The sequence below is a fragment of the Crinia signifera genome, chromosome 2 (genome assembly GCF_055691185.1).
Source record: "Crinia signifera chromosome 2, ASM5569118v1, whole genome shotgun sequence".
Classification (NCBI taxonomy): Eukaryota; Metazoa; Chordata; class Amphibia; order Anura; family Myobatrachidae; genus Crinia; species Crinia signifera.
Window position 1 is genome coordinate 69,836,682 of NC_139218.1, and position 24,970 is coordinate 69,861,651.

Consider the following 24,970-nt stretch of genomic DNA (forward strand, 5'->3'; position numbering starts at 1 on the left):
TGCAAAGGCAGCTATGGTCCTGCACAACATGACATGTCCTGTCTTCCAAGTCTTCTGCATCTCTGTGGTGTCTCCCTTATCTTGCAGTATACACCAATACAAGTTGTCAGTATTATAATATTCCTTCCCCATCAACACCACCACCACTAATTAAACGATTAAATTGAGGCCATGTGGAATGATTATTTTTTTTTCATATATAGACTGTTTTTAGTCTTGCTTGAATCACAAATTTGTGTATTCACATAGAAAAGCATTTAACATACTGGTAACTAGGGCATCTGTCTTCTGCTCAGGTGAATTGCAGCCTGATCGCTGCTGTTCATGTTCACTCTTTAAATGTATTGTATTGCCATCATCCATCAAGCAGGTGATTTATTTTTCACTTGACTGAAAGACACAGTGTACGCTCAGACCTTGCATGTCTTCTTTGCATGTACTGAGCTACTTTATCCACACAGCAATACATTTGGATACTGTTAGAACAAAAGCAGCAGAAGATTGGCCATTTTTCTTAATAATTTTTACATCAATTGCTAAGTGCCTCAATGTTCTAATCAGTGGCGTCTCTTACCTTAGAGATACAGGGGCTGCCTGGCTTCTGTTTATTAATGCAGCACTTTCTTGGGGTAGTGCTGATGCACTCAACAGAGAAGTGGCTTCCCATTGGAATCCCTTTCTAATAACAGCAGTTCAAAATTGCACTCCCAGGCGGAGGACAATGTCTTCTCCTGGGACAGCCTTGTGGGTAGCCTGCCATCTGCCAGAAATGTTACCTCGTGTAGGATAGGAATGCAGTCCCTAGGTCAGGGGTAGCCAACTCCGGTCCTCGAGAGCTGCCCACAGTTAACGTTTTCCAGATCTCCTCACGGAATCACAAGTGAAGTAATTGGCTCCACTTGTGGATCTTTGAAAATGTTTCAGCTAGTAATGAGTGCTCATGTGCAGCAGCTAGGTTGTCTGGAAAATGTGAACTGTTTTTAGCTCTTGAGGACTGGAGTTGGCTACCACTGCCCTAAGTAATATATACCACTGGAGAACCCATAGAGCAGGCATTCCCAACCACGGTTTTCAAGGCACACCAACAGTGCAGGTTTTAATGATATCCAGGCTTCAGCACAGATGGTTTAATCAGAATCCCTCAGATACTAATTAAATCACCTGTGCTCAAGCCTGAATATCTACAAAACCTGCACTGTTGGTGTGCCTTGAGGACCGTGGTTGGGAATGCCTGCCATAGAGAGTCAACTCTCCTTAGTTATCTCAGACACGTGAGATGCAGGGGCGTAACTATAGCACCGCAGCCCCCGCCACCGCGGGGGGGGGCGCTGTGCATGTGGGGGTGCCGGGGGCTGCGGTGCTATAGTTACCCCCCCAATCCCCCGCAGACTTTCGTATCTCGCTGGTCCCGGCGGCTCCGTTCTTCTGATGAGGACCACCACAAAATGGCCGCCCCCATATAGCACACTGTTCTCTGAAACTGTCTGCTGTATGGGGGCGGCCATTTTGTGGTGGTCCTCAGCAGAAGAACGGAGCCGCTGGGACCAGCGCAGCGCGATAGGTAAGACTGCGGGGGAGGGGGTTAGCATAGGCGACGGGGCGGGGGGGGGTGCTTGACGGGGCGGCGGGGGGTGGGTATGGGCGCCCAAAACTTAGCTACGCCACTGGTGAGATGATTGGTCTCATCAGCTGCTTGGATACTCATTAACCCGAGTTACCCATTCACACAGCCCGGTAACCTGGGTGATTTCTTCGGGGCCCAACAGGTTTTTATGGTGGTGTGAAAGCCATATAACCGTTCTGCATCAGTCCAGCAGTGATGGTTAATTGGCCTACTGTATTTGGTAATAGGTTCCATCCTCATTTTATTTGACTAACATAAAAAAAAAACCCACTAGTAAAGTGTGATGTTTTACAATGTTCTACTGGCCTAATGCCTGGAAGCCCAGGAGAAATTGCTATCTCCTGATACAGCAATGGCTATGACTATGCCTGGCTTTATTTCACCTCTTCTTCCTGCTGTCAATGAGAGGCCCATTAGGGTAAGTTTTCCCTTACTGCCAAACAAAATGCTTTCAGTTGGAAATAACCTCTAATGCAGAAAGACCATTCAGTGAAAACCAGGGCCGGCAACAGAAATCCTGGGGCCCTGTACTCTGATTTTATTGCCCCCCCCCCCGATCCGCGCAGTGCTGCGGATCGGAAATAGATATCTGCAGTGAGTGGGGGCATAACGGCTGGCCTGGGCCCCTAGGACTTTGGGGCCCTTGAGCAACTGCCTACTAAGCTCATGCAAAAATACTGCCCTCGCTACACTACACACTGGCACTGCCGTGCCTGGCTCTCTCTGCAGAGAGATGAGCCCCAGCCCCCAGGCAGCTCCTTAGTTCCTTGCCACCTTTTTTCATTACCTATACCATTAAGGATCATGTGGGGCTTCATAATTCAGTTGGGGACTCTTCTCCAACTTTACAGCAGGATCAGCAGCCAGCAGGGCAGGACTCGGGGCAGCCACAGTCTCCAGGCAGCACACAGTGCGGAACACAGATCGTGTTGCCGCGCATGCGCAGAAAGGTCCGTGTGCAGTGCAGCCAGGACACAGCCGACTCAGCCTCTGAGCAATGAGCGGCTACAAATTGGCACTGACTGTATGCGCCGAAAACTGTGAGTGACAGCGCTGCGGCAGGAGAGAGTGGAGACCCGGGGGCGGCGTGCACAAGTGGTCGGACGGACAGCACACAAACACAGACTGAGACAGACGGGCCCTGGCCGGGCTCTGGGGCCCTTTAGATCGCCGGGGCCCGTCACACATGTCCCCCTTGACCCCCCCTGTCGCCGGCCCTGGTGAAAACCAGGAAAACATGCACAACAGTCTCTTCATTTCACCTGCAATGCTCCTCATAGAAACCACATTGCAAGTGGCTAATGACCACTGTATAATGGCGCTACCTCTGGAGTTGTTTGGGGACTGCATTCATTGAACAAACTTAAACCCCACTGTGATGGGGGGGGGGGGGGGTTGTATTATTCCTGCTCAATAATTAGTTGTTTGGTGAGTCACGATTCTAGGTTTCATCCGCAGTGCCCAGGTTACCGTTTCTCTGCTACTACCGCTATCAGTAATTTATGTTGTTATGTTCATAGCCATGCTTTTGATCTTTTATATGTGCATTTTAAATGCTGTATGAGGCTTTTAGTAGCTGGCAGAGGAAGCAAGAGCATTTAGTGTGGAGCCTGGAGTGGAATTTTATTTCAAATATAAATACATTTTCTTTTTCTTATTGTTGTTAATATTATTGTTGATAGTTGGCATAGATGTATATGCGAAAGCTAATGCTTATTATTCTTACTGAACGGAGCTGATAAAATCCTCCATGGATGACTGCCAGCCTGAGAACGTTTAGTGCACAGCATTCATCCCTTTCTATAGTTCGGTTTCCAGTCATGTACAGTGAATTTCTTTGTTGCTTTGGCAGAGCCTTGAAATCCAGCCAGCATTCCCTCTGCTCAATCATGATCATGGACACCCCAGGCTTCCAGAACCCAGAGCTGGTGAAACAGGGGCGAGGTGCTACTTTCGAAGAGCTTTGTCACAACTATGCACAGGAGAGGCTACAGGCCCTCTTCCACGAGAAGACGTTTGCCCTGGAACTGGAGCGGTACAAAGAGGTATATGTATTGTACCTTCTCGCGCCCATACAATACACGTGGTTAGGCGTTACGTGCAGTCAGCACTTTGTGCCAGTGTGAACTCAAACAGCGTTACCAACTTCTAATTATATTGTTACATTGGAGTATGATAGGCCAACGGGGATACGGTCATATTGTCTACAGCAATTACTGTAGGTGGACAACCTGATTGGATTGGAGGCATGTACTGAATGTGACATCTGAATGGTATAGCTGTCAGGTGCCACATTCACTGTATACCGCCATAGAACAGCTATAAAAAACCTCTACCAAAACAGACAGGTACTACAGTATATAAAGTGAAGGGGTTGTCCAAAATTAGACACTAACCTGTGTCCAAAAAAAAGAGTTGTTTACCCCAAATATCCTATTTCACACTTCACAGTTGACCTTCATGGACTTTGCACCTTAAATGTTTATGCTATATATTACAGATAATATAATATAATGATAATGCGCTTATTATAGCAATGTGTTTTCAACAAAGGAGTCACTTTTATTTCTGGGTATGCATTATTATTTTTAACAGGTTTCACCATCATAATGTCAATGCTGTAAAGTGCATTATCTTCAGGCATTCCCACCTCATACCTTTAGTATCCTGCTTGCCATCTTTCTTTAATTACTTCTCATTAGTTTTGTAGTCGATGGTGATTTTTAAATGTAGATCTAATTTCTTATTCTGTCTGATAGATGTACTGCTGTAGTCAAGCCTTAAATTTAACTTAATTGTCTGAATGATCTGATGCAAAGGGTTCCCGCGGCAACCTGTTTGAAGTTAACTCTGCCCCAACTCTTTTGGTATAATTGCATCTATATGCTAACAGACCATGCCGTTGGGCGGTCACTACATTAATAGAGGTTTGCCATAGTTTCACTGTTATAAACACTTTTCATTCAGCATATTTTGGATATTACCACTGCTTTCTGCAATTCTCATACTAGACTAGTTGGCCATATGTCCGTATAATTGAGACTGATGTAAAATGAAGCATTGTTGCATCTGACTTTCTGCAACAGATGTTTGAACATTTAAGAGTTAATATAAAAAAAAAAGGAAATGCTGTAGCGGAACCCGGCGCACCATCTAGTAAATGTATTCACTAATTGATCCCTAAAGATGTCATAACTTCAATCGTAGTCTCATGGATACTAATCACTCATCTATCCTCTCTAGGAAAATATAGAGCTTTCTTTAGATGAAATCGAGTCCAGTACATCTGGCTCTGTAGCTGCTGTAGACCAAGCTTCGCATCAAACACTGGTAAGCAAGGCTGGGAGCGCTAGAACACACCACTGCTCCTGTGAAGGGGAAGGAAGTGCTATCAAGGAACAAATGTTTTTTTATTTTGTGATTTGGGGCTTTTAAAAATAGAATGTTTTGTACTGTAATCAATTTTCTATACATTATTGTGAAATTAATATTTTCTTCAGAGCTGCGTTTACCTGTTTTATAGCATATTCAACTGTTCCAAGCTATCTAGGCTAAGTACATAAAGCTGCAGAATTAACAACTGCAGTTTGGCAATCAACCGGTATTAATTTATTAGACCGTAAAACAAACTACGTTGTCACGCAAAATGTTTGCAACCTAAAACAAACAACTACACCTTTCCTAAATCCAGTTAATATTTTGGTACTTGTTTCCTAGCACGGCCACACCGATTTACATCGGGGTGGTCTTGTCGGAAAAATCGGGTCCATCGCATGCGATTTGGTCGCATGCGATGCGATCGTCGCGACCGACCGATTTTGGACCCGATTTTTTTTTTTAAATCAAATGTAAATCGGGTCCCTGGGACCCGATTTTACATTGGATTCAATGTAAAATATTCCCAACCCCCCCAAATGTCACCGCGTACACCCCACCCCACGATAGACGCCAACCCGAAGCGTGGAGAGCGCAGCGAGCCCGCGAGGGGCGGCGGTGCGCGTCCTCCGACCTTTTCATTCCCCTACTATCCACGTCGGCGTGGAGTTGAGAATAGAATAGTGTGGCGAGCGCAGCGAGCCACCGAGCCCGAAGCGTGGCGAGCGGACGCGGATACCTTCACAGGTAAACGCGTCCCTTCGCGGACTTCACAGGTGTCCGCGTCGCCACGCACACCTGTGAAGCCCGCGAGGGGACGCGTATAACTGTGAAGGTATCCGCGTCCCCTCGCGGGGCTCGCTGCGCTCGCCACGCTTCGGGCTCGCTGCGCTCGCCACACTATTCTATTCTCAACTCCACGCCAACGTGGATAGTAGGGGAATGAAAAGGTCGGAGGACGCGCACCGCCGCCCCTCGCGGGCTCGCTGCGCTCGCCACGCTTCGGGTTGGCGTCTATCGTGGGGTGACGACGGGGACATCTAAAATGTGAAATGGGTCATATTGGCCCATTTCACATTTTTCACATTTTTTCAGGATTTCAATGTTAAAAAATCTTTTAACATTGAAGCCTATGTAAAAATCAGGGGCATCGCGTCGGGACCTATGTTAATGGTCCTGACCGACGCGATGCCCCCGATATTTTACCTTTCCCGACACGATTTCAATGTTAAAATATTTTTTAACATTGAATCCTATGGGGAAAGCGCGGGCATCGCGTCGGTCGCGTCGGGACCATTGTTAACGGTCCCGACCGACGCGATGCCCCCGATATTTTGTCCTAGCCGGCCAAATGGACCTGATTTCAAAGGAAATCGGGTCCATCTTATGGATCGTGTACCTTAACTAAAGGTACACGATCCATAAGATATGTGGCCGTGCTAGGAAACAAGTACCAATATTTTTTACAATTTATACATGTTTGCAGTATTTTGATGTGTTGTTGTGTTGGGCACCTGAAGCTGGAACAAAGGTGAGTGTGTGTACAATACTATGTAGTGTCAGAAAAGTCCAGAACTGAGCTAATATTAAACAGTACAGTATATATTATTTGAAACTACAGTATATTGTGAAGTGCAATTTTTTAAACTATTTTTGGTAAATATACAAAAATGTTGCTTTCTTTGCGCACGTACAAGTTGCTGACTCCGTGGTAAGTAGAGATGTGTGAGTTCGGTTTTACTCGGTCCTTTTTTGCTAAGCTACAGTAGCACAAGTTTGGATTGATCTTATTGGCTATCCAAAAAACTGGAGTTGATAGCCAATTAGATGCAGTTTTTGCGATTAGTAAATGTGAACCTGCACATCTCTAGTGGTAAGTGATGTAAAGCAGTACTTACTATAGCATCCATGTGATGGTATGATCTGTATTGGAGTAGAGGATAGTATTCCGAATGCTTGGGACCTATACCTGTTCCCTATGTTTAGTAACTGTGCTTATGTGTCATCTAAAGATGGATGTTTGCTCACAAGGTGCCGGATGACCTGCTGACAGTCGGGATTCTGACACCGACGTCGGAATCCCGAGAGTCAGAATCCCGTCCATGACTACCATAGAGGAAAGGTGCCCACACACTAGAACGATTTTTGGGCCGATTGGCCGATTTTCGATAAATCGGCCGATATATCAGCCGATATTTACCGATAATCGGTCGAAAATCGGCCGATGCTCGCTCCCGTGGATCTTTTGCTAAATCTTCTGATCTTACGTGCTGCACAAAAGATCAGAAGAGTTAATAAAAGATCCATAGGAACGCACACGGGATCTTAAGAAAAATCTTTGGTAAAGATGTGCGCTTGCCTGAAATCTTTTGTCCAGATCGGACAAAAGATTTGAAGGCTAATTTATGCGCACATCTTATGATCGCAGATCTTTCTAGTGTGTGGGCACCTGAAGAATGGAATAAGTGGCAAGTACAGTGAGCCATTGAGCCCACAAGGGGCTTCATTGCGCTCGCCACCTGTCTGAGTTCCGGCAGTCAGGATTCCGACGTCGGACTGACTGTCGGAATCCTACCTGTCGGCACGTTATACCCCACCCATTTAACCGAGCTCAGCATAAGGTGTTCTACTGGCTTACATAGAAACATAGAATTTGACGGCAGATAAGAACCATTTGGCCCATCTAGGCCGCCCCTTTTTTTAGCCTTCAGGTAATCTTCTATTGTAATGCATTGGACAGATGATTTAATATGTATTACTGCTGAAAGAGGCAAAGCATAAATTTACACTTGAAATCACCTTAGTTTGTGTAAAAGGGAAGTTCCTTATATATAGGAAATTTATATACATTCCATAAGGAATTCAATTCCTGTTTTGGGAAACCTTTTGAAAGTCCCCAACCTCCTGAATACATTGTTTAGCACAGATCCTCATATTATCTGTATGAACAGACACTTGGTGATTATAAAGGAAATGTTTCAAGTATTTGAAAAAGAGAAGTTGTCCATAGCAACTAATCAGATTCTAGTACATTCTAAAAATTTTTATATAAGCTGATAAGCTGATTGGTTATCATGCTCAATCTTCTCTACCCCCCCCCCCCCCCCCCTGGACTGCACATATAACAAACTCATCAGAATAGCCATGTTTGAAGGCACAATCTGATTGGGTGTAGTAGAGTGTTCCATAATTCCATGAGAGTGTAACCACACATGAGCAGTCATGTATGACAGGTGATTATCAGAGATAAAATGAGGCCAGACCAAAGGTAGATGTAAGAGGGTGCAGGAGAGAGCATATTGGCTTTGGAGAAGTAAAGCCGGGACACATCAGGACAACTCTGCATGATATGTTGTTTCAAGTTAAATTGGAACAACATATCGACATGATACAAGCTGCGGGGCATACGTATCATCTTTTGATTGGTTGTGTAACATGGCCAACCATAAGACAATCGTGTACAATGTTATGCTGAGGAATACAGCATGGTATGGTAGATAGTGTTGTCGTACCAATACAGTGAAGTTTAGTACGGGCAGCTAAATATGTAGGTCCATCAGCCTGGGAACATATCACCTTGATGTGTTCCTGGCCTGATCGTGGGTGAGTCCAGAAGACACAGAGGCCAGTGTAGGAAATCATTTTGGTCAGTGTTATTGGCTATATGGAGACATCCACAGATGAAGGTCAATTTAATCTTCTGTATAGCTTTTATATTGAAAGAATAAAGGGACCTAGGAATGTATTTATTTATGCTGCCATCCATCTCTGGCTTGGCTACGGCTTCATCCACACACCCTCTCGAAACATTGCCTATGTGGGTAAGCCACTTTACAGCCCCTTAAGTCAGGAGCGGAGTAATAGAAATGTTCTACATTGCTTGCACTTGCTCGCGTATGGTTAAAGAGCATACTGTATGTAGTGTGAAAATATGCAAAACAGGGGTGCTCCCAAATCAGACAAATCAGCCTCTTGCCCTAAGGCCCTATGGATGGCTTTATCAGCTAGAAAGATGTTTGATCATAGCGCTCAATAGCTCCTGAGCTGACACATGAATAAGAAAGTTAAATTCTCCTTTTTTAAATATGTAGCTTGCAATGAATTGCTTCCGTGTGACAGAGGAGAAGCCTCCGCCATACATTTCAGGGTGTCACCACTGGAGCTGGTGGAATGCTTTGTGGCTGAAAAAGTTCATGTCTGATGCCACCAAAAAGTAACAGGCGGATCGCTGGGATGAGTCTTCAGCGTCATGATGCCTAACAACTGGGTTGCATCTTGTTACATTACTGAATGTGTTTAAATAGGTTTCCATTTTTTTACTTTCATAAATAGATTTAGCATTAAAGTATACAGAAAATGGATATTTTTGACAGCTTTTATTGTTTTTTAGTATTATCATGTCAAATGCCTTTCCTCATCCAATCAAATCGAGATTTGACATTTTATTAGGCATGAAATGGCAGAGCGGATTTTTCTGACTCTCAGAAGCGCTCTAGAGAACGTTCTTTTTTTTTTTCCTGCTCTCCCGGCTGCTTTGCTTAACTTAAGATCCACATTAATAGGAAAAGTAACAGAAATACTTGCAAAGTTTAATAGAATGTGACAGCAGCCGCATGACTCATAAAAACGTTGACAATAAATGTCTGTGGCTGAGGCTCTTAAGAAGCCGCATTTCAAAGCAGTTCATAAATACCCATATGCTTAGATCTGGCAGGTTACGCAGCCAAGGTAGAGGCAGGGAGCAGTAAAGCATTTTCACCCAGGAGAGCCTGTTGTGGCTTCATAAATGATTCATCTTCTCCTTATATTTAATTTATATGGTATTTATTCCGTCAGGCCTCTAAATAAAGAGCTACTTTAACCCTTGTTAAAAAGAAACAATAGAAGTAGAGACGCGACTGTTTTAAATGCACCTTCACAAGGACATTGGAACACAAGCACTCTGTGAAATGCTGGTTCTCTGGGGAGATTAGCTAGGTCAGGTAAACTTCTCTTTCATTCTCAGGCAGCCTGCAGATAAATCTTCTAATGAGAGGAGAACGTTAGGAAAGATTCCAAATATGGCATTTCCCTTCAAGGGGAAACACTTTATTTTTACATCACTCAGAAGTGTATCCGTGACCTGTTTGAACAGCGATGGAAGATACAGCAACATCCTGCAGTTTATCTGCTCAACAGTCTGCACTGAACGTGTTTGGTCATTTAAAGATCAAAGACGAACTTAAATGTGTTTGTTTTGTTAAACTTTATTCACTGCAAGTTTTTTGTAAACGAAAAACCATTTGAAACGTGTAAAGATGCGCCACATTGGTAGTTTGAAAGGTAAAAAGAAACAGTTTTTAATATAACAGCTTTTTTTTTAACACTCACAGATACATGTGCATAATGAAAAATGTTTCATGCTAGTGTCACAGCTAAAGATACTTTTGGAATGCACATTTTTCCAATTCACACCTCACTTCCTGACTGTAAACCTTTTGAAGGACATTGCACCGAAGCAAATTCTTAGTGCAAAGCATGGCTGATAACAAAATGTATTCTCCAGTGAGTTAAAAAAAAAGTTAACGCACAATGTCAACCATTATAATTCGTGATGTAATATGGAAACTTGACTTTTATATGACTTTTTTTTACAATTCATTTTCTGAAGCTCCCAGAATTTAGGGCACCCTGCGTGAAACGTATTAAAACACATTGAAAAATGACAGCTTTCCCCTTTTATTTCTGGTATTATTACATCAGAAATGCAGGAATTCTATAAAGGCTTAATGGGTACTTGTGATCTAGTCACTGATCAGCAGCAGGAATATTAGAGATGGCGAGCGAATCACTGTCCCGACTCAGTGTCGCGAATCATTATGCAGGCTTCATGATTCGAGACACTCACTGTTGCATGAGTCGAGACAGCAGAAGTAGCATAGCATTATAGCATAGCAACCAGGCTCAGACCCTCCTCTCTGAGTCGTCACTGGCTCAGCAGGAGCAAGGAGTTGAACTTGAGTCCAAGTCAGTGCAGAGTAGACTAGAGTGCACTGTATGCCCAGCAGCAAGGGACTGAGCCTCTGCAACTCACTAAATGTGCATTGTCTCTCTCTGTGCCTGTAATTCCAAATGAGTTGTGAGCCCAGCCACTGTCTTACTTCCTGTCTGCCAGCACACTGAGTGACTGAGCCTCTGCAACTCACTAAATGTGCCGTGAGCCCTGCACTGTCTCTCTGTGTGCCTGCTGTAATTCCATATGAGTCATGAGCCCAGCCACTCTTACTTCCTGTCTGCAAGCACACTGAGTGACTGAGCCTCTGCAACTCCCTGAGTGTGCTGTGAGCCCTGCACTGTCTCCCTGTGCCTGTAATTCTATGGGGGAGATTCTCTAAGGTAAAAATGCGGTAAAAACCCCGTTATCTGGGTTTTTACCGCATTTCGGGATGCTCTAACCATCCCCCGCCGGGTTACCGCGGCGGTGGGCATCGCCAGAGAAATCTGGCGATGCCCCATAGAAGCCAATGGGCTTCTAACGTGAACCCACCACCACCCCGCACGGACCCCCGCCGCCCCGCATCGCCCCCTCACCTGTGTCCGGGCAGCACAGAGCTGTGCTGCCCGGACCTGTGACCTCCTCCCTGCACTGATCCTCTTCCGTGTGCAGGGAGGAGAAGAGCCCGGCGCAGCAGCGCCGGGTGTGGGAGGGAGGGGGGAGCCGCCGGGATCTGCTGGGACCCGGCGACTCTCACCGCAAAGGACAGCTCTTAACGCAAGAGCTGTCCTTTGATATAATTATCCCATATGTTAGAACATATGCGATAGTTATGATTGCGATGGGGGGCGGAGCTGGGCGGCGAGTTTTAGAGAATCTTCCCCTATATGAGTAGTGCCCCAAGAGCCGAGTCACTGAATCAACACACTTCACTGAGCTGAGCCTTGTGTCTCAACTCATTTCAATGAATCGCTTTACCCGTGGGTGAGGCATATACAGTATAGAATGTTTGTAGTCACAGATCCCTCCCAGCATGCCTCATGGCTGGCGTATTGTGGGAATACACTTAATTATATCGCTCTAAGTGAAAAGTAACTGTGCAGTATATATACACCAGTTTTTTTTATGTAATTCAAACACTTCATCATTTGCAAGGCTGCAGTGAGTCGACAAATCTATACATACTCCCGCCTGTATTCAGTGGTCCATGATCTTCTGTATCCCCATTGCTTGACGGTTCTTGCTCTCTGGGTAAAGATAAACAAGACAAGCACCAAATGGTTAAATATTTAGCAAATGATCTATTTTTCATCTGAGAAAGAGAGAACAACAATGTAATCGTTTCCAGAGAGGATTCTCAATAGGCTCAGGAGCTGCCCAAGTTCTTCAGATGGCATCATATAGAAAAGATTCCTAATTGGCATTTGGTTCCAGAGTAATGTACCAGCCGCAGTAGAAGCAGATCTCACTAAACTTACTTCACCTGTCAGTATTACAGTACGTACAAATCACATAGATTTGCAGGTCTCCAAATTACAGCAATGGATCTGGGTGAATGATATAAAATCTACTTGGGTAACAAGTTTTGGTATAGTGCATAAAACCAGATTAACCCTTTGTTTTCATGCACGCTAATGTTTTATCCCTGTACAAAAGACTGCATAAACCCTTTGTTGACAGTGTGTTTGTTTGCAATAAATAAACTGTCACCTTGGAAAATAACCCATTAATATGATATCCCCAAAGTTATCTCTCTGAATTGCGGTTTTAATTTCCATCCCACATTTTATTGGAAACCAGATGGAAAATTTATTGGCTCCTATGAATATAAAGATGTGAATTGCTTTTACTTCTTAATGGCCTGTGGTTGAAGGTCATGGAGCCTCGTTTTTATGTTTATGTAATCTTTAGTGATCATTATTTTACTTGACATTTATGGTATCATAGTCTATATTCTAATTGCCCATTTTTAAAGGTGATTTTTCCATAGGATAACTTTATATGTAGATTTAGGTAAGGTATTATACTCAGTTGTGCTGTTCTCCCAATCTAGCTAAGCTGCTTATGACGTCTATCGGACCTGTGCTGCTCCAGTCCATAGTGCTTCATTCTGTCCCGTGTCAGACAAGCGCATCTGTTGTTCAGGGTTACGCAGGCGGGTCACCGACAGTGGAAGAGATTGCAGCTCTGCGGCCTGCTGCACATCAGGAGGAAGGCCAATTAGAATCTGTACTGGACTGGATCCGGATTATAGCTCAACAGTGTCTAGGTTAACACCATATGGTCGACTTTTCATGGGTCAACTTTTTCATGTGTTGACCCTATGATCCTTATCTATTTTAGGCTATAATTCTTCTTGGCATGCCAAACGCCATTTTTGGGTGGATTAAATGTTCTCGCAATGTTTTAAGCCCAAATTTTTTTAAGGCCCATACACACTAGACGATATTGGTAACAATATCGTTCAGAAAGTGCTTTCTGAACAATATTGTGAACAATATCGCCCAGTGAGTACCCCCTCCCTCGTCCAAGCATGTTGCACGAGGGAGGACATCTTTAACGACGGCCATTCTGCAGCTGCAGCATGACCTTTGTTCCCTCCGTCGTGTGCGGCATCGGCAAGTGTGTATGCATTTGCCGATGCCAGTCCCTCCACCGCCAATATCGGCGTCAGCGGCATCATCCTAATGTATATTATGTGCTCATTAGCATTCAGTATGCAACCATGGGCCTGATTCAGACCTAATCACTCATCTGCAAAGTTGGAGATAACTGCAAGTAGTTAGACAGACCCGAATACCTGCCCTGTGCAAATTTGCAAGTGAATTGCGAAAATATCCTGTCGCACATCCATGCGCAAATGTAAGTTTGACCCTTTCACAGAGACTGGATGATCGGGGCCAGCACTGATGTCACACACCCTCCCTTTAAAATGCCTGGGCACACCTGGGGGGTTTTCAGATACTCCCAGAAAACGATAGGTGCCTACCCAAAACGCCGACTTCCAGTCAGTTAAAATACGAGGAGATTGCATTTTGGCTCATGCATGCACGCACATTCATTCGATGATCGAACGGATTGCAAATAGTGATCAACTCTAACTCGGGCCCTATGTCCTTACTCTGGACAAATCAAGAAAATTGGAGACTTTTACAATACACTATTGCTCTTTATACTGTGCTAATAATTATCTTCTTTGCTTTTAGAATTAAACTTGAAAGAAAAAGTCCAAAACATTTACTAAAGTTCAGTTTTAACACCTTTCAAATATATGCTGAACTACAGCGGTTCCACAAACATTCCAGCATTAGAGAATCTGCAGAAGTAAATACTTAGTGTGTGTGTGTATGTGTGTTTTATATATATATATATATATATATATATATATATATACATATATACATATACACTGTGTTTCCCCGATAATAAGACCTACCCCGAAATTAAGCCTTACCCTTCATTTTGGACACTGGTCCAAAATAAGACCTACCCCGAAAATAAGCCCTAGTAAAATTTCCTTATATGGAGTTCAGACACTAAATTCTACCCCATCACCACCCCCGCTTATCTCTCTATCACCATCACTTTTATCTCTATTTCAAGGCTTAATCCATCTGCTCCATTGAGAGATGCGTCATGGTGGAAGTCAGAGATGTAGTTATGTTGGATAAATAAAGAGCCTTTTAGTGTGGAATAGCTCCACCGCTGACATTCGCCACAAGGGCCAGTCCTTTAATAATATCGGTTATTTATATTGCGCCACAAGGGATCTGCAATTCCCAATTACAGAGTACATAAGATGCAAAACAGTGACTTACAGCTGAATACAATAGAGGACAAGTACAGGGTACATAAACATAGCTGCATCAGCAGAGAACACTGGAATAAGTATCAGCATGACAGAAAACCGCAGGATTTGGTGCCATCAAAGATGGTTTCAGTAAGAGAAGGAAGCTCCTGAGGGAAAAGGGCCCTGCTTGTGAGAGCTTACATTCTAAAGGGGAGGGGCAGGCAAGTTGGGTGACAAAGATGTGGTAGTGGCAGACAGTAAGCATGGAGCAAAGAGTTAAGGTGATAGAACTTGGGTGAGCAGAACTTAATAAAAACTACTTTTTATTTTAGTAGAATTGTATATGTTTTTTACTAGTGACTTTTAAGATGTTAAGTTCAGGGTTTGGGGTCACAACTGTCGGGCTGGCCTGACAGCCATGACCCTGTCCCGTTTTCTGCCTGCTCGACGCTGATTCCGCAGGCGGGATTCAATGTCCCGCCTGCCAAGCGCAGAAAAGGGGGCATGACCACGAGAATTGGACGTTAATCGGCAAGCTGCGGCTGGGAGTTCGTCAATTCCCGGCCGTTCTCGGCAGAATATGCTCGGCTACTTGTGAAGTCGGGCACGTTGTGCGGAGATCCCTGTTCAATGCTGTCAGGGAAGACAGCATTGATTAGGGCCCTGCCGACATTTCCCCCGGCGGGAATGGCGGTGGGAGATTGAATATCCCCTTATAGGTGTTTAATATGAGCAAAGTAAATCCATTGCCACAGCTTTTAGCTGTTTTGTTTTTGCTCTGTGCTCTGAAATACACATTTAGATATAAATCAAGAAAATGATAATTGAATTTACTGAAAAAATCTGCTAAGGAGATGGACAAAAGCTGTCTATTTTATAAGCCGTAATTGGTAAAACTGAGGCGAGAATGGGAGCAGTGTCTGGGCATCAACGGTCTTTATATCGTCCTACAATGAAGGCTGTAATTTTACATTGTAGACACCCAGATAGGATTTTCAGAAGAACCAAGAAACCAGGCTAAAACGTTTTACTAAAATATAATGTGTTTTTACTATCTCAAGCATTAAGTATCGATTCCATTCTTTAAGCGTCTTTTTAAAATAGGGCCTTGAATTACCACCGCTGACTTAACTGCCTTGTTGTTATTTTATTTTTTTTCCAATTCCTTTTTCTATTCGGCGTTTCTTTACTGTTTCATCAAGAAAATCAGGCTAGCAATTAGAGGCAAAGCTGCCTGGAGGATGGGAGAAATGAGATTACGGAGGTATGGGGACAGAGGGGCTTGTTACTCTGATTAATGGGGGGTTTGTTAGCAGGTCTCATTCCTTGTGTTTGCACACCCTTGCACATGAAGAATAGCTTGGAACAGTTGTTTGACAGAGTAAGACTTGCATGTTGGTAATGACCTTGGTTTTAATCTCAGGTAAGGACCCTTGCAAGGACTGATGAGGCCAGAGGTCTGCTGTGGTTGCTGGAGGAGGAAGCCTTGCAGCCTGGTGGCAATGAAGACACCCTTTTGGAACGGCTTTTTACTTACTTTGGGCCTCAGGAAGGAGACGAAACTGGTAATAAAAAGGGTCTGGTTGATTTTTTAAAATATATTTTCTTTATAAAATGTAGCCTTTCACAATATCTGGTATACCGCAGCTAGAAGGCCTCTTATCATGAGCTGTAGTACAGGATTCTTAGATATTTTTGAAGACTTTTTAACAAGCAACAAGCACTCAAGAAAGATTGGATTGTTCCAGAAAACAATGTGCTAGACCAGTGGTTCTCATCCTCGGTACTCAAGGACCCCCAACAGTGCACGTTTTCCAGTCACCCGGCAGGTGCACTCATTATTCACTGACACATTTTAAAAGATTCACAGGTGGAGATAATTATTTCACAGGTGATTCTGTGCGGAGACCTGGAAAACGTGCACTGTTGGGGGTCCTTGAGGACCGAGGTTGTGATCCACTGCACTAAACCAAGGCCAATCACTAACAGCATGGTCACAGTGTGCTATCACATCACTACTGTTTTCATACTAAAAGATAATTTGCTTATGTGTTTAGAATTATTTCTTTTCATTGATTACACAGATTGTGACTGATCTTTCTAACCTTTTGTACTTGAATAGGGCATTAACTGACATACAGTATTTGTACTGTAAAATCAGTATAATATTATAAATACATGTAACTAAAATTAAGGCGTCATCCTATTAGCCACAAGTGCAAGTAAGTGCAGTTCTATACTTCACTTGTGGTACCTCTGGGCTCGCAGATGTGTGTTCACGGCCGCATGTGTGTACAAGAATCCGTTAGAATGAGCGCAATAAGAGTGAGTAGCTATGCTACTGGTGGTGCCTCTGCGGGATTATAGCCCCAACTCACCCACCAGTCCGGCATCTAATAGGATTTAACTGTGAAATGGGAATATGTACAGATTAAGAACAGAGGGTTTGGCTAATACACAGTCTGATTTCAGCAATACAACCTAAACCTTATGAAGCCCCATGTTTTGTGTTCTCATTCCACTGCTTAATACCCCACTCATTGTCAACAAATGGCAGACAGCGATAGCAAGGACATGACCAAAAGTGAACTTGTTTTTTGACACTAAATCAGCTATGCTTAACATATACGTATTACCCCTGTTTAGTTGTTATTGTTGGTGCATCTCATTTTTTTCTTGTGCTATTAAACATGTGTTTTGCTGTGCACTTTTCTGTAAGAGTTAGCAGGCTGCCGAGAGGTGCGCAGAGGTTATGTTCTATTCTATTTTCTTACTGTGATTGTCATTATGGTTTCTGGTCAGCACCTTTCTGTAGTTGGAAATGTTGTACTTCAGCTATTTATAAGCCCTCAGCAGACTGTGTATTATTTTTCTAAAACACATGATCAGTTCCAGCAATTCAGGCAGGTGTCTGTACTTAACACCGGCAAACGTGAAATGTTGTTGTTTTTTTTTAGTCTATTTTTAACCATTAAATCTTTCTGGTTGGCTTGGAAACAACTTAACGGTAAAGCTCATTCAGCCTATAAATGAACATAAAGTGAAACCTTTCCTCTAATGTAAATATACAGACTTTATTGATTTTTCAATTAGACTATAGATTTTTTTTTAATCATTAAATAAAATGTCAATTAGCTGATGATCAATGAAGATTAAAACAGTATTTTACTGTCTTTTTTGGGGGGGAGGGGAGGGGGGAGGATTTGCAACGTTGCTCCTTCTCTCCCTTTATCACAAGTTGCTATGTACAGTACTTCCACTGTATATTTAGGTCAACCGTATTAAGGTTGACCTGCATTGGGTCAACCACTGAAGGTTGACAGGTCTTAGGTTGACACCTGGGTACTTGTGGAGTATCACGGCCCCCACGACCTGCATCGTATGCAGATCGTATGCTAAAAATCGCATGCGATGCGATGCGATCGCACCCGATTTTGCATTGAAATGCATCAGAATGCATTGAAATGTGTATTAAACTTGTGAAATGCCCCCAAATGCCATTTTTCATAGTGCACCACCCCCACTATCAACGTGAACCCGAAGCGTGGCAAGCGCAGCGCCACACTATTCTATTCTCAACTCCACGCCGACGTGGATAGTGGGGGTATGAAAAGGTCGTAGGACGCGTACCGCCGCCCCTCGCGGGCTCACTGCGCTCGCCACGCTTCGGGTTGACGTTGATAGTGGGGGTGGTGCACTATGAAAAATGGCATTTGGGGGCATTTCACTACTTTAATACACATTTCAATGCATTCTGATGCATTTCAGTGCAAAATCGGGTGCCATCGCATCGCATGCCATCGTATGGCATGCGATGCGATCGCATACGATTTTTGAGCTAAAATGCTCAAAAATCGGTAAAACATCGTATTGCATCGTATGCCATCGTATGCCACTACATATGGCATACGATGCCATGCGATGGCATACGATTTTTGAGCAAAAATGCTCAAAAATCGATAAAACATTGCATCGTATGCCATCGTATGCCACTACATATGGCATACGATGCCATACGATGGGAGCCGTGATACTCCACAAGTACCGACACCTGAAATAGGTCGACATAGCTAAGGTCAGGGTTGGAAGGTCAACACAGGTATTAAGTCGACAATGGCTGGGTCGATAGTCAAAAGGTCGCACATTTTTATTTATTTTTTTGGAGCTGACATGTGGCAACAGGCGGTATTTAGTTCCCTACCATCCATTAGGATGTGGAGTTCGATTATAATAAAGTGCCGAGCGCAGCGAAGCACCATGCCCGAAGCATGGCGAGCGGAAGTGGTGCACTTTGAAAAACTCATTTAGACCTTTTGGCTGTTAACCTTGCCATTGTCGACCAAATGCTTGCGTTGACCTTCCAACCCGGTCAACCTTGGCCATGTCGACCTATTTTAGGTGTTGACCCAAGGCCTGTCGGCTCAATGCATGTCGACCTAAATCGGGTTAACCCAATGACTCACGCACAAGTCAGGATGATGTTGACAGGATGATGTTGACACTGCATGGCAAACCTCTTACAGCTGCAGAACCAGCCGATTGTTGTTAAACAACTTTTTCCTGTCACCAAAGCCCTGGATGGCTGCTGCATGCAGTTGTAGTACCAGCTAAATATGTAAGGACACAACATGTAGATGGCTGCAGAGAGGGGAATTTCATTGAACTGACATAATATAGAGCTTGCAGCTTCTTATTGGTTATCCCACGACCACGCCACCTGTACACACTCTTAATTCCAGTTTGGGTAAGACTAGAGGTGATCCACAGACTTACCAATATGGCAACCCCTTATCTGTGACATTTATCTGTCGGATCGGTTATCCGCTGGCATTAAGAATATAACCCTGGCGATCCATGTCAGAGGGCCACAATTGAAATTCATGGGTAGATGTATGAAGCAGTGATAAGGGAGGAGAAGTGATAACGTGCTTGGTACTTTATTACCGGCCAATCAGCTCATAACTGTCCCCTTTTAAACCCATCCTGTAACTTAACAGTCAGTTAGGAGCTGATTGGCCGGTGTTAAAGTACAAGGCACTTTATCACTCCTCCTCCCTTATCACTGCTTCATACATCTACCCCTCAGTGTGTAACTAGCATTTACACCTGTAGTTAGGAGGGGGTAATGAAGACCAGAATGCTTATGGGTTTTCCTATTCACACAAATTGTTTTGTAAGTGAGTTTCTGGTTTCTAAAAATATATACGTTAAAGACACATTTAGTTCCATCCAGCCACAATCTTTTAGTTGCATCTACAGAACATAAGTTGACCCCTGCTGGTATGCCACAAACCTAGATACACATCTCATCTACAAGGCTAGTGAGGGAGGAGGGTGATATCCCTTGCAAAGACCTAGCTGGCTCCTCCGAATGTATTACATATGTCTTTATAACTTTGTTCTTGTGGCCCAGTAGCATGGCAAGGCACAGTCCAATGTAACTTGCAAGGTCACACTTTCAGTTCTTTGCCGTCTGCTCCATTGAATTAGTAATGTTTAGGGTCACTTTGCCAATTCCAAACTTGCTGGAAGAGGCAGAGTGTGCAGAGCTTATTTTTTTTTACATTTCCATAAGTTTTATCCAACCATATGCTCATTAAAATGTTTGTTGTGTTTTTTTTCTGTTTGTTTTATATTTACAGTTTACTTTGTTATGTTTGCTGTCATTGTATATAACACATTTCATATAATACAAATCCAATATGTGTATGCACCAAAGAAACAGTCTAAATAGTATTGCAGTTAACAATATTTTTAAGATTTAAAAAAAAGGTTTTGTGTACTGTAGCAATAAATCGCAAGCTTTCGGCAATATTTCAGAACCAAACGTTAAACTATATTGCAGTCAATTGTTACTTATTTACAGGAAAAAAACCACTACTCCGAAGCAATAAGGAACATCACTTCTTGTTGGGACACAGCTATGGCACTAACTGGGTGGAATACGATGCTACTGGGTGGTTAAACTACGTCAAACAGAATCCTGCATCACAGAACGCTGCCACCTTGCTGCAGGACTCCCAAAAGTAAGATCAATGAAAACTTCAAATTGAAGATATTTCCTATGAAAATGCTGCTATTAACATGCATCTCTCTATGGGGAAAATTTACTAAGGTGGGAGTTATATTTTAGATGGGATGTGTCTATGAGCAACCAATCAGAATCTACTTATTTATTTAGCACCTCCTAGAACATTATATATAGTATCTGATTGGTTGCCCATAGCAATAACCCATCTGAAATATAACTCCCATCATAGGGGGGTATTCAATCCCCGACGCTATTCCCGACAGGGGAACAGCAGCGAGCGCCTATTCAATGCTGTCTAGCCCGACAGCATTGAAGAGACCGATAGACAGATTGGGCCCGACTTTGAAAGCGGTCCGGCCCGATGAGTTGATTACGGCCGTGAATTGTTGCGATCACGGCCGAATCTCGAGAATCCATGGCCGTTTTCGCCAAGCAGTACATTGAATCCCGCCTGCCGATATGCTATCGAGCAAAATGAAACTTGGCCAGGGTCACAGCTGTCAGGACAGTTCGGCAGTTGTGACCCCAAATTGAATACCCCCTTAGTATTTCCCCCTATACAGTATGTTCCTAAAATTTGTATAGGCTCAATAATGACTATAAAATCTGTGTTCCACGGGGAAGATTTTCTTCTGTATGCAAGCTGCAGGAAGCCACTTGGAACCTCTTCTAGCTGAATATATAATGACTGCCGCAGATGGCTAATGAGAATGTGGCCGTCTTTTATTTTATGTAGTGTTTGAAACCCAGTAAATATCATTCAGGCTATTTTTATCATGTGATTTATGCAAGGTTAGTCAGTAGCGAGAGATATCAATTATACATTTGTGAGTTTTCTGTGTTTTCTTTTCCTGTAAGATCTTTCTATTTTGTGCTTAGCGGCCCTTTAAAAGCCAATGAAATGCTCTTCCCAACTTTTTGCATACTATTGTGTCTCTGGTCAAATATTTAAAGTTCCAGATTTCAAACAGTGTGTCTTTTACTTCCCGGCAGGAAAATAATTAGCAGCTTATTTGCTGGCAGAACAGGCACAGCGACCGTTTTATCAGGTTCAGTAGCTGGCCTAGAGGGGGGTTCTCAGCTCGCTCTGCGCAGAGCCACAAGCATGCGAAAGACGTTCACTACAGGCGTGGCAGCTGTGAAGAAGAAGTCTCTATGTATCCAAATTAAACTACAAGTGGTAAGCTTTCATTCATTGAAATGAATCAGAGGGACAGTTGAGCTATATTATACAATGTTTCACACAAGCATGATAAGTGATGATCATAGGCGTGCACAGCACATTTTATTAGGGGGTGCACCGTCAAAGGGGTGTGTCTGGCACCACCTATTGGGCATGTCTAGCACCGCCCATTGGGTGTGTCTAACACTGCCAATCAGGCGTGTCTACCACATCTATTGGCACTCACTACAATATAAAACATCTCTCTTACTCTGTGTAACAGTACATGCAAATAAAGTAAAAAACTTGTATGGATGACGCAGGTATGTTGTGATATGACAATGTCTAGTGCAATTAACAATGCAAAACACACAATTCATTTATGGGTGCTTCTTTTAATGGAACACCGTTCTAAAAAGCAAAAGTCTTTGGTAAAAGGTATTTCTAGTGGCAGGGAGGTGTACATACGGGTGGGCACAGCATTTGGGGGTGCCTGTGCACCCCTAACACTCAATGTGCGCACACCTATGATGATGACACTTCTTTATAGACATTATGATAAAGCCTAAAACATAAACTAGAAAACAAATATAAAGGGTGACTGACATTATAAATGTCTCAGCCACCACATGTAAACATCAGTATACTCTGAACATTATGACCATTGTAGTTTTGGTTACATTTGGTTACATCCTACCGCATTACGTTTTAGTAATACAGTTCTTACACTTTGTTTCCTTTTTTAGGATGCTCTTATTGATACGATCAAGAAGTCCAAAATTCACTTTGTCTACTGCTTCCTCTCCAAAGCGGAGTCATGTAACAGCGATACACGGCTGGTACCGGCCGCCCGAATTGGCTCCAGCGAGTCAGACTTGTCAGGAGAGCGTTGTGACGCAGAGCTTATGCAGGTCGATGTCCCTCTCTTACGCTCTCAGATTCGAGGTTCAAGGCTTCTAGATGCCCTACGCATGTATAGACAAGGTCAGTACCTGTAAATCATAGCAGTCATACCAATCGTCTAATGCCGCTTTAACAGTGAGCATTTGTCCTGGATAAACCCGGATTGTGTATCGGTGTGAAGGGTCAACCTGAGTTAAGTGTCCACTATCCGTGACCCTGGTCATTACCAGAGTTATTCCTGTATCTGTGCCGTATAGGCCGTGTGTGAAAGGGGTTTGAGTAGCTTCACCTATGCTTCTCTACCTGGATCACACATGGAACTTTAATTTTGAGGTGCCATAACACACCTAAACTATCCACAACATTCCTGGCCAAACTACCAAATACTTGTCTTCAGAAGTTTAAAAGAGCACTTATCTGACATGAAATATTTTCTATTACAACTGATCACTTGCGTAGTGGCTTCTTAACTATTCAACTATCCACTGCAAGAAAACCTGTTAGCATTAATGTGTCTGTAGCATAGAATATTATTTTGATTGTTATTGTAATCCTACAGACCAGCAGGTTGTAAGTAATATGAGAATGCATATTGCTTCAGATCCAACACTCCCCTCCAACTATATCGAGCAGCAGAGCCGTTTGTACTGGTGGGTGAGCCGTGCTGTGCCCATCTGCAGCCAGTGTTTACGCAGATTCCATGAGGTCTAGCCCTGCATGGAAATAGGGTGAAAATAAACATCTTCAGCCATGAATCCCCTGAAATAGTATATGAAACCACTGGCAACAAGGCAGAAACTTTTTTTGGGCAGTGGGGAACAAAATGTATAGTTACGCCACTGTCTCATATGTAGTGGTCATTTATAAAGGCTAATCAATACGACACACAAAGACCTTCGCTTTCTATTGGTGCATCAGGGTGGCTCCAATCACAACATTTATACAGTAGTTTAAATGAATCATATAACGCAGGGAGCTCCAGAGATATCATTGTCAATTATACTGCTTGTATTTCCATTAATGGACATATAGGGCCAAATGTAATAGGGTGAGAGTTTCAGAAAGTGAGAGATTTTGGGAGAGTTTTCCCATGTTTTTTAAAGCAGCGATCAATTACATGGCAAAATCAACCATGTAATTAATTGCTGCTTTAAAAAAAGGGGGAAAACACTCCCAAAATCTCTCACTTTCTGAAACGCTCACCCTATTACATTTGGCCCATAGTGCCTGATTTTAGATTTGACCGCCAATCTGATAGTTTATGTACAAAACCCAATAGTTTGGGGTCTGCATATGTGCAGAACAGGTCCTGTGTGATCGCTCGCACGGCTACTCTTAGCCGGTGTTCGGGAAGCATAAGCCGGGACCGTTCTACTAAACGTGGGTGTGTTGCTCCAGTTTTGTACGTGTGCCAAGCCCAAGGTCTCTGTCGTCAGATACAGACTTCCTGGACCTGGCAGATAGGTACCAACGGCCAGTCTGTGTAAGCTATGGATTACTCAGACTGCCCAAGGGCTGGGACCATGGTGATGGTGATCCGGTGCGGCATCTGAATCAGGACCACAGTTCATATTGCCTTTAACTAGAAAGAACACTGCAAGTCAGTTGCTAAGTTTAAAGAAGTTTCAGATGTCTGAGCTCTGGCACATCTCACCTTTACCTTCACTGATCATGCAATGGAGATAAAGTTCTGCTACTTTTTAAACTTAACTTAAACATAAAATGTAAGCATAGTATATATAGTCTCAGTCATCATTATACAAAACAAAGATGTGTTGTAATTATCCAGAGCAGAAAAAAAAGAAACCTCCCGTCCTCTTGAATTTACTTGTCACTGTCTCCCAAAATGCACAGCTTTTCAGTTGCGGACAAGTAGATTGATTAAATGAAAATCACCCCTAACTAGAAGAACAGAGCCTTTTGCTAAATTCCATGTCTTAAGAATATCCCATCCGCCTCTGCCATGTTTGTACATCTGTTTAATCACTTTGATGGCACCGGTCTGCTTTATGATGCTTTTCCAAGTCTTCCTTCTCCTGAGAGCATAGGGAAGCGTGATTCTTTAGCTGACTTATCATTATAACCATCTGGATTTAGATAAGTTGCTTGTA

At 43.3% G+C, this 24,970-nt stretch overlaps 1 protein-coding gene across 13 annotated transcripts in view; it reads left to right on the plus strand.

The window, feature by feature from the left end:
- The window catches only part of MYO18A (myosin XVIIIA), a 315,102-nt gene that overhangs the window by 150,143 nt on the left and 139,989 nt on the right, over positions 1 to 24,970 (plus strand). For all 13 annotated transcript variants that reach the window (XM_083172333.1, XM_083172334.1, XM_083172336.1 and 10 more), the window contains 6 exons: positions 3,477 to 3,669; positions 4,868 to 4,954; positions 16,187 to 16,328; positions 20,630 to 20,789; positions 21,788 to 21,974; positions 22,703 to 22,940. In XM_083172333.1, the coding sequence (XP_083028459.1) occupies positions 3,477 to 3,669; positions 4,868 to 4,954; positions 16,187 to 16,328; positions 20,630 to 20,789; positions 21,788 to 21,974; positions 22,703 to 22,940 (1,007 nt within the window). The remainder of the gene's footprint in view (positions 1 to 3,476; positions 3,670 to 4,867; positions 4,955 to 16,186; positions 16,329 to 20,629; positions 20,790 to 21,787; positions 21,975 to 22,702; positions 22,941 to 24,970) is intronic.